Raw genomic sequence first — 19,236 nt, forward strand, 5'->3', positions numbered from 1 at the left:
CACAGCAAACTCAGCTGCACCCCTGGGAAGAGACAAAGCTGGGATTCCTGTAAGGATGTCTCCTTTCTCCTGGGCAGCCCTGCTGGGTGGCAGCCCCCAGGCAAAGGATGAGCTGCTCTTCCCAAGTCCATTTCTTCTGGAAAAACAGAAAGGAGAGAGGAGAGATGGTTCTGCTCATCCCTTTGGCACTTTAGGGCTGTTCACTAGCCCATGGCTGTAGGATTATGGCACATCACGAGCCCTGGGTGCTGAGCAGTGACCCACCTGGTGCCTCCTGTTGCCATCTATTGCCAATTCTTATTCTTATTCTTATTCTTATTCTTTTCTTATTTCTTATTTCTTATTTCTTATTTCTTATTTCTTATTTCTTATTTCTTATTTCTTATTATTTCTTATTTCTTATTTCCTTGTTCCTTGTGTGAATTCAGAGAGTACCAGGCACAGATTTAGGCACTGTCCAGCAGAAGGGAAGAAAAAAATGAGCTTTTCCTTAAACACTAATTAGTGTTTAATAACAAATGGCACAACATTCAGTCTCTTGTATGTGATACTCAAGAGGAAGCTCACTGATAGCTCCTCTCTGCAGCTATTCCTGTCCTTAGACAAGGGGAATGATTATACACAGGAAATGACCTTACTGACAGTGAAGAAAAGTGACAGTTGGAATATCTCATTTTTTAATCAGCTGAAAGCTAATATTTAATTATATTTTTGATTCATGGGGTGCTTTGTTCACAGATAATTTGGCCATGCTCATCAAATGGTATCTTTTTTTTCATATTAATTTACTTAAATTGCTGATTCCCTGAATCCAATGTGAAAATCTCCACATGGAACAACTGAAAAAAATAAAGAGCCCCTAGGGTGCTTAAGCTTTCTGGTTATGAGAAGAGAAATCAAATAAAGATTTCCAATTTATTTCATAGACAATTAACCTTTTGATGAGTTGAATAGTTTATTGTAGCAATGAGACAAATAGAAGTTTAGGAGCTGCTATCAATATCTGACCACAGTGACAAGGAGGTGGCTTTGGTAGCGTCCAACAAACACATCAGTGCCTCAGGGGGAGGCAGGTGACTGCTCCTGTCAGTGATGTCCTCACTTCACCTTGCACCAACCCAGAATGTAAAAAAACCAAGAGGAAGAGGAGTTTGTGGAGCAAAAAACCCCTTTTTCTTTGGGTATTTTCTGAGGGTTCAGGTCTGTGCTTTAAGCTGACATTTATGTGCTCAGAGAGACAGGTAGGATGACGCTGAGATTCCCAGGGGCACCTTCATCCCTTCCTCTCTTGGCTGTAATTCCCGCAGGAGCTCAAGCGGCTGTGTGGCCAGAGAGCAGCACAGCTCCTCACTCGTGTGAGCACCCAGCCCCGGAGCTGCTGCCAGGACACGGCCAGGGTGACCTGCGGCATGTGCAGCTCCCTCTCCTCGCTCTGTGCCACCTCTCCAGAGCCACAAAACTCAGCCATTTCCCAACCCTCGTGTGCTGGGGAGGAAGGCACAGCTCGAAGAGAGAACCGAAGCGCACTTAAGCATTGCGAAGGCCGTTGGCATGAAGTGAGTTTCCAGGCTGCCCTGTGCTGAGCCAAAAATTCGTGGATTGCTGAAGATTTTGGTGCAAACAGGTCTTGGAGCAGCTGATGCTGGAATAGGGAGCGCTATCTGGTGGCTCCTGCTGCACAGTGCAGCACTTTCTGATCCCACACCTTCCTGGCTGGAGAGGTTTCCATGTCTCGTCAAGGTGTTGACAAGGTTTATGGAGGCTCAGATGTGGTGTTATATTCGTTCAGCCTCATATTTAAAAAAAAAAAAACTTAAAATGTCTCTTTATGAAGCTGGAAGTTGAAGGAATAATTGGCAGTGAAATAGCTTTGAAGTCAGCCCACTCACACATATCTAGTTAATCCATTAAATATTTTTTGGTCGACTTTGCACATCTGCTGTGGGATCCCACAGCTGCACTGACTCACTGCAGCAACTCAGCCGAACTGGGAGGGCACAGAAGTGCAGAAAACGAAGTTGAACTTGTCTTTTGTGAGTCAAGTGTTGGTGTAGGAAATGCCTTGAACGCCTGGCAGGACCAAGCCATCCTAAAATAATATTCAGTCGTTTCTAATCCTGCCTAACCCCTGTTGTGTTGCTGCCAGCACAGGATCGTGGTGAGATTAGAACAGGGCACGTTCTAACATCAGCAATAACAGCTTATACATCCCTGAATTAAAACATCAATTATTGCTACAGTTTCTAGCCCAATTTCACAAATATTTAACCGTGCTAAAGATCAGATGTCCCCCACAGCAAGAGGAATGGAGACAGATTTGACCTACAGCTCAAAACACCTTCAGTTTCTCAGGACAAACTTTTAAGTGGGGCCATGGGACAGCAAAGTGGATGTGAGCTGGACAAATCCCACTTTTCCACTGCAAGCTTTCTAACCAGAAGTTGAGCACAGCCCTAAATTTTTTGACTATTCAGAAACTGAGTCCTTAAAAGAGCCAGTTAACACTGGAAACAACTGGAAGATTGGTGTGTTTATATAGCAAAAAATGTTTAAAATCCAACTCCTTTTCAGCAGCAGCACAGTCTGGATCTGCTCAGAAAGGGAAAACTGGGTTTCCAGCAGGCAGATACACTAGCTTGATCCATTTAATGGTAGCTAAACAGGGATGTTATTGATTTGGGTCCCCAGAATGCAATGTCCTTGGACAGCCCAGATCCCATAAAAGTGACTAAAATGACACAGGTCTGCTTGGATTACCAACAGTAATATTTCTGTTCCTGGATTTTTTTCCCCACTAGTACACTCGGAAGCTGATGTCAGCAGGGGTTTTATTCCAAAGTCAATCATGAGACCAACCACAGCCAGTGGTAAAGCTCTGCAATACCCTGTGCAGGGAATGTGGGCTGGCTGAGCAGATCTGTCTCTGCAGGTCATGCCTGTTTCCTGGCACCAGCAGCCAGACCCAGATCCCCCAGTTCCTTTTTCCAAGAACTGTACTGAGGTCACACATGCACTCCCTAGGCTATAGGTCAAGATGTGCTTGGGATGTCCTGAAGTCCTACAGCACTTTCTTGCTGTTAGAGAAGAGGAAAGCAAGCAGCTAAGTTTGGCAAGGCACATTGCTCTGCTCTTTGTGACTTTGACCCCTCGTGTTGCTGATTTAACTTGAGTGTCTTTAGACCCTTTAGTGTCTCACTCCAGTTTTACTTCCAGCACATGGCAGATCCAGCTCCCTGCAGAGGGAACTTCTGGCCCTGTGGCTTCCCTGTGTTAATCCCCAGTTCCTTCTGTTCCTCTGGCACCTGGCTTGTCACGGGCTGGGGGACAGCAGGGCAGACATGGCATTCCCAGTGTTCCCCAGCCCTGTTTGGTTACATCTGAGAGCTTCTCCTGTTGCTTTCTCCTCCCTTTCAAGGTGTTGTTCCATCATGAATCTACAATGACAAAGGCACTAAGGGAAATTCCTAGCACAGCCTAAATAATCTCAATTAGATAGAAGATGGCAACTCCCCATCCCAAATAATCTCAATCAGGTAGAAGATGGCAAGTGCACAACCTGCCCTTCCAAGGCTTGGCTTTATCCAGTCCCAAACTGCCTGTGCCCTTGGGAATGCAGTGCAACAACTGGGTATGGTCCTGGTTCCAGAGCACCATGATTTTCTCATACTCATGAAGCAAAAGCTTTTGGCTATTTACAGCAGCTGGAATAATAAATTGTGGAAAAGTGAAATTGTTAAAAAAAGTCAGCTGAAGACTTGAGTGTCATCTCATCAGTTGCAATAGGAACAGAACAGAATAGGAACAGTATTTCCTAAGACCTTGATCACAGTATGCATGAAGGGATTGGTAGGTAGCTCAGGTTTTTCTGGATCATAGTGTCAGTCAGTACCAGAGAGGAAAAAGCAAGTCTGAAACAGGCAAAATGCCCTTTCTCAGCCACAGACATCCTGACACCCAAAAATGGAGGAATTGCTTAAATCCCACTGATACCAACAGGAGCCAGCTGCCTTGATAGTTTGAGTGTCTTATGCTCAGCCATTTATTTCTCTGTCTCTCCTGCTGCCTCTGTCTGAGAAGGGAATAAGTGTGAGGAGCCCATGTCAATGTTGTTTGGGAGGGAGGAAGTGTTCCTCTGTGGAGAGGGGAGGTCTGGCTTCTCCTGCTCTCATTTTCAGAGAGTTCTCAGAGTCTAGACTCCACACTGTGGTGGTAGGGGGATTTTTACTTTTTTTATTGAAGTAGAAGGTAAAAAAGGATAGATTCAGTAGATTTTCTCTCTTGGTTGTTTTAGCTTAAAAAGATCATCCTTCTATGTAATCATACCAAGGTTAGCTCTGTTGTTGATTGCACTGGCCACCCTCCCTCCCTGCAGGTAGAAGAGGCTCCAAATTACATGACAAAACAAGAACAGCAGATTCCTTCAGAATGCACAGTTGTAAAAATAAAGATTTTATTTGTAAAGCATCTTTGAGAAAATAGTTTAAAATACCACTTTTTTTTCCCCGAAGATATTAAATACATTTTGCATGAACAATCCCAGGATTGTCCAAGCCTTCTATACATGGTCTTTATTTAACACTATTTACAAGGACATCAGAAAGGTTTACTGACAATGAGGGTTTGCTATTCAAAGTAGATCCCTCAAAAAAAGAAATAAAAGAGTGTTATATAAGCGAGAGCACTCATTTGTATTTTCAACAGAGCTCCCTGGAGAACTTGTATTTACTGACAGAATACATTGTTGAGTGACCACTCAGTGAATAATACACCAGAGCTAGCTATATTTAAAAGCCACATAATGCAAGTTTAACAAATACTAACAAATTAACAAATACTCTTTCCATCAGTGAGGTGTCTGTGACTCCACACCCCAGACCTAATCAGGATAGACAAGCTGACGCTGCATGGAAGGCAAGGGAGAGCAAGGCATGCAAGACCCTGTTTCATAGGTCCCTGCTACTAAAAATAGTGTTCCAGACAGGGTCCTCAGCAGGGCTGTCCCAGGAGCTGTGTTAGAGCCCAGGGAAGGAGGGATGAAAAGAATAAACACTGGCTGCATACAGAGCAGAGCAGAGCTGCTTGTGCACCACCACTCTGCTGAGCTCCCACCTTGTGCTGCAGTTCTGGCACCAATTTACTCTAACCTGTGCCAAATAACCATAACCTAATTCCCAAAAAACAGGGGTGTTCAGGGGGTGTGAGCCAGGGCCTCAACATCATGGGATACTCAGTGCTTCAACAGGAATTCTGAGCCTAGGCAGACTGACAAAATATATAGATACAGGGAGAGCTGGTTTGAAATGAAATACATAAATCCTGCTGGAAATATGTGCAGCAGTAAACGGACCCTTTATCTTCTGTTCAGCACATTCCAAGCAGGAAAAGCTGTACCATAGTAGAAAAGGACTGTAACTTCACCAGGACTGCTGTGAAGAGTGGTGGGAAAAGGTTAAGGCAATTTCTTCTAATTGCTCTAAAGCAATTAGAAGCAATCTAAAGCAAGGTCTGCTCCAATGCCACAGGAGTTGCTTCTGTTGGACTCTAGAATTATCAAGAGCAGGACAAAATTGCACTATATGGCACATCCTTGCTCAGCCAACCATTTTTGACAGGCACAAATAGGTGAGTAAAATATTTTGGGCTCAAATTAAACTAATGTTTGCCTTCCCCCCCCCCCCCCCCATCTAGTAATACATTGAGACTGTGCTGTGAAACCACACCTGTATTTAGCACACTATACATTTGACACATATAACAAGTTATTTCTTCATAGCTCAGCAATTAGAGAAACCTTGAATTCAAAAATCCAAATTAAGTTTCTGGTCCATCAGACTTCTATAGCAAGTCCACATAACTGAGATGTGTCCCATTTTTCTCCTAATCAAGCTGCACATGCTAGAACATGAATTACCCTGAGCTCATTCTGCAGTCACAGGAGAGAAAAAGGCATCTTTATACAGTGGTAAAAGTCTCAGGGGAGCTGAATCACCCTTGGCCAAGGGCACAGAACCCAACAGGATGACTCTGGGCTCAGCTGAGCATTCACAGCTACCAGGCTTAGTCACCCTGTTTTCAGTGTCACCTAAATACAATATTGAGTAGTTTGGATCCTGTCTCTCTAGATTGCCAGAGTTAGAGTCATTGCAGTACCTATAGGGGATAGGCTGAAGAGAAGTGTCTCTGTTCCTCACTCTACCACGTGTACAATGTGGAAAATTCCATACCTGTTTAAAGGAAGATTCATGAGGTGTTAGAAGCTCAGGAATTTGGCAATGGACATTGGGAAGGAAAGGGTGGAATTATCCTAAGTTAATATGCACAATTAACATCGGATTACAAGATAAATATATTAATTTTCTGCCTTGCCCAAAATATTTAAGTGAAATTGATGGTTTATCTTATAAGTGCTTGTAGACAAACATTCCGATGAGTCCTGAGGGTTCAACCAAGTATTTACCTGATTTTCTCTTCACATAGATGTAAAACAGTATTGCCAGGAAAATCAGCACTAATGCAACACCAAGTAAAACTCCAAGGACAATCACTGCTACTCTCCAGGAGGAACTGTTGTCAGTTGATGACTGAACAGACAGAGCTGGAAATTTAAAACACATTTTAGGAATGTTAGCTAGAAACAGTAAAAAAGTGGGTGTAAGAAATCCTGGAGCCCTAAGTGACAGTTGTGTTTTACTGCTTGGCAGCTTTGAAACTTCTGAATAATATTGAAAATATTTTTGTATGTGGTGAAAATTTGTTAACTAGAAATCTTTTCTGAAGGTCCTTGTGATCTCTTGGTGACACCCATAACAGCTGCTCTGAGGATTTGCTGTGTGGAATGGTGGAACTAGAGAGTCTTTAGATCCTTTAGTGTGAAGAGAACCCATCCTTTGAGTCTGGAACTGGGTATGTGTAATGACTCTTTAAATAGGTCCATAATCTGTATGAAATCACGATGTTTGGTGAATGTTTATATAGGTTACTTGAATTATTTGAGTCTCTTCAAAGAGAGAAGTTAATTATCATCTTAATTTAACAGCACCTCCACATCTTAATTTAACCTTTAATCCCCACACCACTACAGAGAAGCTGTTTCAGCATCACTTACATTGCACTTCAGTTCCGTCCCCAAACTTGCTCCTTAATACTTTACTCAGCTGGTCCTGGATAACATCCACATCCATGGCATCTTCTTTTGGCACCAGAAAGAGGAAATCAGCAATCACGCTGCCAGGTCTCAACCCCAGCACGACAATATCAGAGTGGTTATTCCCCAGCTCAGCACTCATTGCTCCAACAACCTGTGCAAGGTGAAATTGATATTTATTCCACTTGTCAGTCAGCAGAGGCAGAGCAGGGATGCACACACCCTGCACACATCAGGATATTATATTTTCTCCACTTGCTGCTCTTTCAAGGTAATTGCTTTGGGATAGCAAATAAAAACACTCATTGAAAGAGGATTCTGGAGCGATGCATTGTCTGGGATTGAAAATGTGAAATCTGAGTTTGACTTCCAAAGCTCCAATCTGTTTAGCTGGTTATCAATGAATAATGCATTTAAATAAGTTGTCCTCCTCCACAAACCCATATGGGACCCCAACTGTACAAAATTTGGAATCTACAAAGAGTGCCCAATATTTTTAAAGCTACGTTCAGTGTCCCCTAACTTTTTATAACATGTGCAACTAAACTTCAAGCATGGTCCTGCACACAATACCAGCACAGAACTTGATGTGAGAGGTTTAAACCTTACTTTTGTCACCAGATTTTCAAAGTCATGACGTTACAGAATACCTTTGCAAAGAGAGATCAGGGTGTGATTTGCCTCTCAACCATTCTGGCATAAACCAAGTGCATTCCCATGACACCAATCAAAATCCAATCAATTACACTGATATCTCCAAAAGTAGAGTCTTGCTTAGTGCTTTCATCTGGATGTAAAGCAAGAACAACCAGTTCCATTTTTAAAGTAATAATGGTTTAAATGTTTTTGTCAGAACTGATCTTTTCAGAAAATTAGATGTTGGATTCAACCCACTAAGAGAAGTTATCTTCTCCCTGTGGATAAATATGGTATTTTAACTGAAAAGTCTGAAAAATTACTATTTTTCATGGATGATAACAAACTTTGTTCTGAGTCACTGCTCAGTTTTCTGCCTCCATCTTTTGTGTGGGTTATACCCCCACCCTAAACTTTACATCCCTTTAAATTCTTTGGCCAGAGGCTCCAAAAATGCTTTTCTTTTCCTCGCCTTGATGAGCAGTCTAGATAGGAAACCTGACTTATGCAGGCAAAACTGTAAAATTTCAAAGCTACAACTACAGAGTGGTAGTACTGTGGAATATAAAAGAAATAGTTTAACATTCAAATTGGAAAAAGAAATCCAATAGAGGAATTGTCTATATTTTCAATCATGTTAGTACAGCCTCTCTTTGATTTTGCCATTTTTTGAAGAAAAGCTGACACTTTGCATGAGGTAAAAGCATATTAAAAGCCAGTAAAGGGATTCCTGTTGCGTTCAGTCAGGTTGGAGGAAACATTTTACATCAACTAAAATAAATTTTCTATCCATGAAATGGAGATGTTAGCAGTCATAAGACAAGGTTACCTCCGAGCTGGCGTGGTGAGAACAAATTAATTAGTGCTTTTGAAATCTGTGGAGTTTCTTAGCTAAAGGGTATGATCATCACACCAAAAATATCTGTCATAGTTATTTAAAGCAGTCTACCCCAATCTCACAGTAAAATTACCTTTCCAGCAGGCTTATATACACCAGGATTCCTGAGAGGTGTTGAAATTATGAGTTTTTTTTTAACATGCTGCTGATGACAGTTGAGTGGCAGACTGATGCTTCTGCCTGTCAGCATTACCAGCTCAAAGCTTCCCCTTTCCCTCCTCATTTTCCCCCTGAGATGGACCCCTTGATACCTTGTCCAATCCTGCAGCCACTTCCATGAAGTGAATTGCCAATGATCTGGACTCCCAGTACACACTTGCAAAGTTTTCATGTTTCCCAGTCTGTCATGAAATGCTATTTTTGAGTAACATCCTTTTTTTTTTGGCCTCCACAGGCATCAGTTTAGTGAAAATAAACAGAACGGGATGTTCCTTACAAAAATACAATTTTAAAGTGCCTTTCACTAAATAACTTATATTTGAGGATGGCATAGGGAATATAACCTTCCTCATTGGACTACAAGCTGTCTGTTCTTGGCAGATTTTGTGCTTCCTATACAGTTTTTTCTTCTTCACCTGTCAGAGTCTTGATTTAACAATGAATGTAGGAGACTAAAGTTACTATTCACAAGCCTTTCTGCAGTTCATTCATGTTGACAAAGAAGATTGCATCAACTTACATCTGTTTTGATCTTTTTAGATATTGCTGCATAGCCTTCACTATGAGAGTCATAGAGTGTATTATTAAATGTCTCGTCTTTTAAAGAAACTTTGCAGGCAAATGCTTGGTTATCTGGAAAAAATTAAAAAAAAAAAAAAAGAAGAAACAATTAGGTGAATCCCAGGATTACCTCCATCATTGGTCTTTGAACTATTTATCTATTTATTTATATTATATTATATTTGTGTATTAAAAATATTAATTGATAAAACCAGAAAGTAATATAATAATAATAAAAATAATAGCAATAATAGTAATAATAATAATGTATTATGTGTCTAATGCAGTGACTTTGGAACCTTCAGAGCTGAATCTCTCCAAGTTTGTCAGCCATCACAATCCTCACGACTTGTTCACCATTCCTGTATTATTTAGGGTACATCCCACTCCCTAACTCAACAGCCACTCTCCCATTGATTCCAGGAGAAGCAACACCAGTCTGTTAGACTCTGCAAGGCTCCGAGTGAGTTTAAATCCTCCTGAGTAGGTGGATGAGCCCTGAGCCAAAAGAAGAAAGCTTTACATAGAAAAGTCCAGACTAAAATAGAGCTGGAAGCTGACACTGAAGTTTGATGGAGGCAGCTTCTTCACCAAAGAAGTGTGAACTTCAGATGCTGTGTGAACTGACATCATAAAGCAGATGGCAAAATACTCATGGGAGATACTATATTGTGAAATAATACCCTGTAGTTATGGATAAACAAATGTTAAGGTTCTATAAACTTACTGGAGCACACAACGCCTTTTAAGTCAGAACAGGCAGTGTTTTGTGCAGAACAAAACCCAGTTCTTTTGAAACAGGAATCAGGATCTGCAAAATAAATGTAAAAATCAAGATAATCGCTTCTGTGCATGTATTATTAGTGTTAATAAGAAAATTATGGAATAAGTGAAAGTCTTTCATTATGGCCAAGGAGTCACCTAAGCAGCAGTTCCTTTGGCCCAGTGAGAACTTAGAATTTCAAATTATAAAATTGGAGCATATCAAAAGAGAGGCAGGTGGTGGGTGGTAGGTGGCATTTGAGAACTCACTGAAATAGCTTTGAGAACTCTGGTTTCTTATGGGAGCTAAAGATATAGGTTGTGCTATTACATGCTTGTACAACTCAGGTAAGCTAGATGGAGTTTTCAGAAGTAAAAGTCACCTGCAATTTCTTTTGGAAAAAAATATGCATCATGGAGTCTCAAAACCTCTGTATACTTGTCTGGACTTGCTAATCTGAATTATTTATGAAGGGCCAAAACCCATTAAAGGCTGGTACAGCAGGTTTTATGCAGTCAGCTCGTTGGATTATATCTCCAGTTCTCATAGAATTGAACATAATCTTTAATTTCACATGAAATATGGATGAGTTGATCTTTATTGGTCTTTTTAATTAGCTCACAAACAATTTTATGTAGGGCAGGTGGCTCCAGATTACAAAAGGAAACCATTTTTTATTTTTCTTGAATAGAAAAACTAATGTATGAAAGGCAGTGGACTGAAAAATGGAAAGATTTCAAAGGAAATAATGATGAGAATTCCTTGGCTTTTTGGTCCTAAAGACTAAGAGAGAGGGTAAGTCCATCAGAAGGAACCCCCACAGTCAGCTGCCAAAATAATTGCCTTAGAAGGGTTTTGAGAATAATCAATCTACTAGAGAACTCAAAAAAGGGATTACAAGAAGGACATTCATGTTTTAGAGGTCAAGAAATGCTGGAAGAAAGTAACAATTGCCAAAAGTCAAGTTAGATCTTTCAAGTTATAGAAAAAGAAATCGTGAGCACTTCCTCAGCCACTGGGAAAGAATGATAAAGTGCAGCACAGTTTTATCAAACGTGGATCATGCCAAAATACCCCAGTGGCTTCTTTTGACATGCTGACTTTTAGATTTCTTCCAGTGATGGAAAAGCAATAGTATACAGTGCCAATTTTTTTAGTGGAAAAAGTTTTGTCTAAAGGAATTGTCTAAGGGGAAGATGGCAATGGGAAGTTTTAAAAGGAGAAACCTTGATTTAGAGAAATATTATGTGTCATGTTCCCTCAGAATCAGTTTTAGTACAGAGACACAATTAAACTGTTTGCCCTAATGTCTACAAGCTAGGGTGAAATTTAAAAAGTGACAATGACAATTAGAGACTGCATTCATAAGAGCATGTAGAACCTAAACTCCACACTACCAGAATATTTTCTGGTAAATTTTCAACCAAAATATCCTGACTTCTATACAGAATTATCTGGCTCAATAATACAAAATTATCAGAAATTTTACAGAGCAAGTTCTTACTCTTGCAAACTCCTGTTTAATTCAAACAGTCCTATCCAAATAAGGGGATGAGTCAAATAAATAAAAATTACTTGCAGGAACTAGAGTCTGTGAGATCAAATCCAGATCATATCACAATAAGACACCGTGAGTTTATATTAATTTTAAAAAGAAATTAAAGAAAGAAAGAAAATTAAAAGAAATAAATTAAAACAAAGAAATTAAAGAAATTAAAAGAATTAAAGAAATTAAAAAGAAATGCCAGGGTGATGAAGGATGTACCTGTTCGGACAGTGACTGAAGTGTTTTTATTCTCAGCACAAGATGACACTGCCACAGAAATAGTGTACGAATGGCCAGGAAGAAGGTTTTTAAACACAGTTTTTTTCTCATTTGTAGTTGTTGTATTTGTCTGCTTTTCATCCATGACAGAGATGATGTAGAGGCTGCCTTTGCTGCTACTGGTCCAGCTGAGTTTTATTTCTTCTCTAGTCACATTCTGAACTTCGATGGACACTGTCACTGCAAAGTGTGAAAGTTTCATACAGCTGAGAGCAGTTCATTTCACTTCTGCAATTCTACACATTTATTATTGAAGAAAAAATACAAATCAAACCAATATAAACTCTTGTGTGTGTTTTTTGGAGCTGATTTCAGTTTTCCAACTCATTCCACCAAAACAGTAGAAGTGAGCCATATAGACAGAAACCATGCATTAGTGTACTTTGTTTGATGGCTCCAAAACACAAATGGGTGAAATTCTGCTTGCTTCTAGCCTTTGTAACTGCAGGCAAAGTGTGGTAAATGGTCAGAATTGTACAATGTTGCTTTAAGGTAATAGACAATTGATGAGGCTAGTTGAGAAAAACATGAGCATTCTGAAGTGGACTGATACTTGACTCATCCTGATATCCTCAGGAAGATGGATTTTTAAAATACCACCAGGAAAACCTAAGTTCAGAGCAGTAGGGAGGCATTTATTAAACATCCTTCATAATAGGGTTAAGAAAACTCACTTATCACAGTGGTTTATGCCTGCAAGCAGGCAGCCAGTGAACATTTACTGGGTCCAAGAGAGCTTTACCAAGGTGTAGAAACTGCCTTGATTGATATTTGCATAATTACGCATTTTCAATGATTTTATCAGACTTCCCTTACTGAAATTATATCCAGGGATTTTACCTCACAGTTGATGTGACCAATGAATAAGAATATTGTGCCTAATTGGATAGTTTTCATTCTACTATTCAGTATCAAATATTTACTTACTGCAAGGTGCTGACGTAAAAGTGGCATTGGAAACATAATTAGATGTAGATCCTGTAAATCCAGTTGTGTTGGTGTTTGGATGAGCTGGAGTTGTGGATGCTGTTCCAGTTGTATTGATGGTGTTGGTGTTTGGAGGAACTGGAGTTGTGGATCCTGTTCCAGTTGTACTGGTGGTGTTGGTGTTTGGAGGAACTGGAGTTGTGGATCCTGTTCCAGTTGTACTGGTGGTGTTGGTGTTTGGAGGGGATGAAGTTGTGGATCCTGTTCCAGTTGTACTGGTGGTGTTGGTGTTTGGAGGAGCTGGAGTTGTGGATCCTGTTCCAGTTGTACTGGTGGTGTTGGTGCTTGGAGGGGATGAAGTTGTGGATGCTGTTCCAGTTGTACTGGTGGTGTTGGTGTTTGGAGGGGCTGGAGTTGTGGATCCTGTTCCAGTTGTACTGGTGGTGTTGGTGTTTGGAGGAGCTGGAGTTGTGGATCCTGTTCCAGTTGTACTGGTGGTGTTGGTGTTTGGAGGAGCTGGAGTTGTGGATCCTGTTCCAGTTGTACTGGTGGTGTTGGTGTTTGGAGGGGCTGAAGTTGTGGATCCTGTTCCAGTTGTACTGGTGGTGTTGGTGTTTGGAGGAACTGGAGTTGTGGATGCTGTTCCAGTTGTACTGGTGGTGTTGGTGTTTGGAGGAGCTGGAGTTGTGGATCCTGTTCCAGTTGTACTGGTGGTGTTGGTGTTTGGAGGAACTGGAGTTGTGGATCCTGTTCCAGTTGTACTGGTGGTGTTGGTGTTTGGAGGGGATGAAGTTGTGGATGCTGTTCCAGTTGTACTGGTGGTGTTGGTGCTTGGAGGGGATGAAGTTGTGGATCCTGTTCCAGTTGTACTGGTGGTGTTGGTGCTTGGAGGGGATGAAGTTGTGGATCCTGTTCCAGTTGTACTGGTGGTGTTGGTGTTTGGAGGAACTGGAGTTGTGGATGCTGTTCCAGTTGTACTGGTGGTGTTGGTGTTTGGAGGAGCTGGAGTTGTGGATGCTGTTCCAGTTGTACTGGTGGTGTTGGTGTTTGGAGGGGATGAAGTTGTGGATCCTGTTCCAGTTGTACTGGTGGTGTTGGTGTTTGGAGGGGATGAAGTTGTGGATCCTGTTCCAGTTGTACTGGTGGTGTTGGTGTTTGGAGGAGCTGGAGTTGTGGATGCTGTTCCAGTTGTATTGGTGGTGTTGGTGTTTGGAGGGGCTGGAGTTGTGGATCCTGTCCCAGTTGTATTGATGGTGTTGGTGCTTGGAGGGGCTGGAGTTGTGGATCCTGTTCCAGTTGTACTGGTGGTGTTGGTGTTTGGAGGGGCTGAAGTTGTGGATCCTGTTCCAGTTGTACTGGTGGTGTTGGTGTTTGGAAGAACTGGAGTTGTGGATCCTGTTCCAGTTGTACTGGTGGTGTTGGTGTTTGGAGGGGCTGAAGTTGTGGATCCTGTTCCAGTTGTATTGATGGTGTTGGTGTTTGGAGGGGCTGAAGTTGTGGATCCTGTTCCAGTTGTATTGATGGTGTTGGTGTTTGGAGGGGCTGAAGTTGTGGATCCTGTTCCAATTGTACTGGTGGTGTTGGTGTTTGGAGGAGCTGGAGTTGTGGATCCTGTTCCAGTTGTACTGATGGTGTTGGTGTTTGGAGGGGCTGAAGTTGTGGATCCTGTTCCAGTTGTACTGGTGGTGTTGGTGTTTGGAGGAACTGGAGTTGTGGATCCTGTTCCAGTTGTACTGGTGGTGTTGGTGTTTGGAGGGGCTGAAGTTGTGGATCCTGTTCCAGGTGTACTGGTGGTGGTGTTGTTTGGAGGAGCTGGAGTTCTGTATTCTGTGAAATAGAAATTTGGAGGCAGTGAGTAGAATTTATCTTGAAGTAGACCAAGTTTATGCTTCTTATTTTCATAAACGACTTCCAAAAAACAAGCCCAGAAAGCATGTTTCTATTGTTTGCCTAAATAGTTAACTGTGGTACCACATAAAATCCAATCCTTCCCAGGCCAGTGTACATAATTATAGTAAGATATTGCCTAAGGAGGGTCAGGGAAGAGAAAAGGCCTTATATGCAATTTTTTTAAGGTTTGTGTTGGGTTTTATAACTTATAAAAAGCAGTTATGTGAAGGTAGATCCTGCTGACAAACTCTCCCTGGAACCTGGGAACTCAGATCAGTGAATTCTTTGTTGCACTGACAGGAATAAGTGGCTCCTTCAGGGGTGCAGGTAGCATTTTGGTCACAGTCATTGAAACCTGGCTCACAGCTATTCCTTGCTACAGTGGAGTTAAACAAAACACAAGAAGAACAAAGATTAAAGTCAGTATTGGAAAAAGAGGTAAACCAAGTGCCATTTGCCTTTCCCCACCCAAATCCCAATTCACCAGACATTGCCACCAGTGAAAAATACACACTACTGCTTAAACTCACAGTGATGAACAAATTCATACCTTCTATAGAAGTATTTTGAGGATCAACAACAAATTCTGTGCTCCTGTTAAGGGCCTCTGTAAAAGCATCTGAAATCTCTAGTTTTGTTATATTTTGTCCAACATCCAACACAATGTCAAATTGCACAATCACACTGCCTTGCTTGATGCTTTTGATTACAATACGTAATTTTTCTTCATTTTTTAATTCTTGTAACTTCTGTGGCAGATGTTTTGTTATCTGCAAAGTGAAAGGTTTAAGTTACTATCTATTTTTCTTCTTTAACATATAGTAATATGCTAGCCACAACTCAGTTAAAAGCAGCTCTCATAGCAGGAGAATGTATATAACTTCCAGACAGAATTTCATTTAAATCAGGGCCACAGAGGACAACAATATAAATGAAAAATTACTTCTTCTTCATTTCTAAGCATCACATAATGTTTCCCACCCACATTTAAGATATTCATACCCAGAGCCTCATGTTTATTTACATTAAGAAAAGCTCAGCAGAAAATAAAATTTTAGTTTAGAATTTTTAAGAAAAATACCTCCATAATGAACTTATTTTCAAACTCCTTAAATTCTGTACTTGATTTGTTCTCATATTCAGCCTTGAAATCTTCATTGGTAATCCTAGTGGTTCCACTGTAGACTTGAGCAGCTTCAGCAGCTATGGAAGAATAACCAGACAAAATTAAGTTATCGTTTAAAAATGGTTTCTCAGCTAATTAAGAATTGGGAATTAAAGTGCATAGAACTGGGAGAGGCTAGAACATTGAACCACTGTGATTCTAGCTCAGTAAAGTTTTAAATTTGGCAGCAGGACAAGTGAGTCTCTGGATTTTAGCCCCGTGAAAAATTTGCAGTCTGACTTTAAGTTTGGCCTCCTTTTGCCTATTCATTTCAATATGTAGCTTATTCATGTCCAGGTAGGTGCTCAGTGTAAAAGGGCTTCATGCTCAGGCCATGAATGTGTTAGTTTGCTAACAGAAAAGGAAAAAATTCCAGAGGAAATACCTGTCTGAACTGTCAAGGAGGTACTGACATTCTTAGAGCACGTTGAAACATCCACGGATATTTGGTACTGAAGACCAGAAGTCAGATTTTCAAATGCAGTGCTTGTTTCATTTAGGATTCTCTCCTCCATCTCTCCCGATTTTCTCAGCAGCCTCACTGTGTAAAGACTGTCTGCTGTGCCACCTTGAGGGTTCCAGCTGAACTGTATCATCGTACTGGTCACGTTCTGCATCTGGATGGACAAAGTGACAGGAGCTGGAAAGCAAAAAGGAAGTTCTTGTGAAACACGGAGTTATAGTCTGTGTGTCTCTAGGGAACAACGTATTAATGGGAAACTGACAGCCTAGGGAAATACTGAAGTCTCTGCAACGTTTTTATTAAGATACGAAATGTAGAATCATATCACAAAATCACAGAATGGATTGGAAGGCAGCTTAAAAATCATCTGGTTCTGATCTCCAGGGACACCTTCCACTATTCCAGGTTGCTCCAAGCACTGTCCAACCTGGCCTTGAATACTTCCAGGGACTGGGCATCCACAATTTCTGTGGGCAGCCTGTACCAGGGCCTCACCACCCTCACAGGGAAGATTTTCTTCCTGTTATTTACCCTAGCCCTGCCCTATTTCAGTTAAAAGTTGTTTGTCCTGTCACTGCGTGCCCCTGCACAAAGTCCATCTTGTAGGTCCCCTCTAGATACTGGAAGGGGGAAAAGCAGAAAGCTCCCTGGAGCTTTCTCCAGGCTGAACAGCACCAGCTCTTTCAGCCTGTCTCCACTGCAGAGCTGTCACAGCCCTCTGAGCATCTTTGTGACCTTCTCTGGACCTCCTCCAGCAGCTCCACGTATTTCTCATGTTGGGGATCCCAGGGATGGAGGCAGCTCTGCAGGTGAGGTCTCACCTGGACAGGGCAGAGGGGCAGAATCCCTCCTCCCCTGCTGCCCACGGTGCTTTGGATGCAGCCCAGGACACTTTTGGCTTTTTAGGCTGTAGGGGCACATGGTTAAGTCATGCCAAGCTTTTCATCCACCAACACCCCCAAGCCTTTCTCCTCTGGGGTCCTCTCAGCCCATCCATGCCCAGCCCATGACTGTGCTTGGCACTGCCCCAACCCATGTGCAGGACCTTGCACTTGGCCTCACTGGACTCCAGGAGGTTCACAAGGGGCCACCTCTGAAGCCTGGCCAGGCCCCTCTGGATGCCATCCCTTCCTCCACAGTGTCAACTGCACCACACAGCGTGGTGTCATCAGCAGATTTGCTGAGGGTGCCCTCAATCCTGCTGTCAATGTCACCCACAAAGACACGACACGGGGCCAGTCCCAGGAGTGACCCCTGAGGAGCCACTCGCCACTGGGCTGTCCTTGGCTACTGAGCCATTGTCAAAGACCAAGCTGTACCTCACTGTGTGCGTGTGTGCATATCTCCTACTGCTTTCTGTGAGCACTGTGATCCAGGGGGAGGATAAACCCCTTGGACTAATAGATCTTGAAGAATTCTGTTATGCACTAAAAGTGGAAGTCATGCTGCCTTTGTTTTTTGGGTGCAGAGTACAAAAAAGCTGCGTTCTCCTCTTTTCTGTCTTTACTTTTTTATCCACTGAAAAATGACAAAAGGTTCATTACTGTGTATTCTTTGAATATGGGCAGATAGCCCTTTGGCGAAAAGTTACACTAGAAAAGAATTTGTATTGAAAAAAAATGGGAATCGAATTAGCAAAAAAAAAAAAAGAAAAAAATTCATCTGGATTCTCCCAGAGAAGGAACTCAAGTATTGCATAAAAGGAAATTTCAAGAACAAGATCAACAAAACCAACAAAAACCAATAAAAACCAACAAAACTTCCCGTTGACATAACTTGGCCCATGCAGCATAACTACATAGCATTTTACCCCCGTGGCACTGCCTAACACAAGGTGTATCATTTCAAAAACAACTCTAGACAGGAACTTCAGCTTTTCAGAAAATAGATAGATGCAGGGATTCATATTCCTGGATTAAATTCCCAGCTTAAAAAAAAAGACATCATAAAAAGCTCTAATTCCAACAAAAATGCCAATAATGAAAGAAAATTACACTCAATTCTTCCAAAAATAGAGGAAAATAAATTTAGCATCCTGTGTTAAAATACTCACAGCAAGTTCCAGTAGAAGAAGGATTAACAGATGTTGATGTACTAAGGTTCGTCGTGGATGGCATTGCCAAGGAAGTGGAAGGGAGGGAATGGGAGGTCCTGGCAGTGGGCTCAGCTGTTGTGATCCCCTGGTTCACGGTGGAGCTGTCCCCTTCTCCAGGAGGAGTCGTGGCACTGCTGCCCACAGAGGCCATGGTGACAGGAGGCAAAGGGCTCCCCGTGGGAGATGGAGTGACTGTCACCCCCAGCGGGGGCTGTCCCTGGGTGAGGGCTGTGGGGGTGAGCTGAGCTGTTGATGTCTCCGTGCTGCTGCTCAGAGAGGGTGAAAGCCTGGCCTCGGTGGTACCTGGGGCAAGAGAGGTGCTGGAGGTGGAAGCCACAGGGCTGGGAGTGGCTGTGCCCTGTGTCATGGGCTCTGCTGGGAGCTGAGCACTCGTAACACCAACAGGGGAGGATGGAGAGGACACCAGTGCTGTGGGTGGCTGGGATGTGGTGCCCAAGGGTGTCTCAGGGGTGCTGCTGGTGCTGCTCTGCTGTGGGCTGGGAGTCACAGATGAGGAGCCCCCAGGAGAAGTGCCAGAGTTGGAAGGTTCTGGGTTGGTGCTGGGTGTGATGGCAGCTGGGCTGCTCACAGTGGTCTCCGTGTCCATAATGGCACCAGAGGAGGATGGAGAGGACACCAGTGCTGTGGTGGCCAGGGGTGTCTCAGGGGTGCTGCTGGTGCTGCTCTGCTGTGGGCTGGGAGTCACAGAT

General features: G+C 42.3%; 1 protein-coding gene across 1 annotated transcript in view; it reads right to left on the minus strand.

Annotated features, from left to right (window-relative positions):
- Window positions 1-15,009: 15,009 nt before the first annotated feature.
- The window catches only part of LOC106855755 (uncharacterized), a 7,681-nt gene continuing 3,454 nt past the window's right edge, over window positions 15,010-19,236 (minus strand). Inside the window, exons 4-8 of the mRNA XM_088159358.1 lie at window positions 18,485-19,221; window positions 16,354-16,608; window positions 15,885-15,997; window positions 15,354-15,573; window positions 15,010-15,179 (exon numbers count right to left, since the gene is read on the minus strand). Coding sequence (XP_088015484.1) covers window positions 15,010-15,179; window positions 15,354-15,573; window positions 15,885-15,997; window positions 16,354-16,608; window positions 18,485-19,221 — 1,495 coding nt within the window. The remainder of the gene's footprint in view (window positions 15,180-15,353; window positions 15,574-15,884; window positions 15,998-16,353; window positions 16,609-18,484; window positions 19,222-19,236) is intronic.

Source organism: Sturnus vulgaris, chromosome 2, assembly GCF_052056855.1.
Source record: "Sturnus vulgaris isolate bStuVul1 chromosome 2, bStuVul1.hap1, whole genome shotgun sequence".
Classification (NCBI taxonomy): Eukaryota; Metazoa; Chordata; class Aves; order Passeriformes; family Sturnidae; genus Sturnus; species Sturnus vulgaris.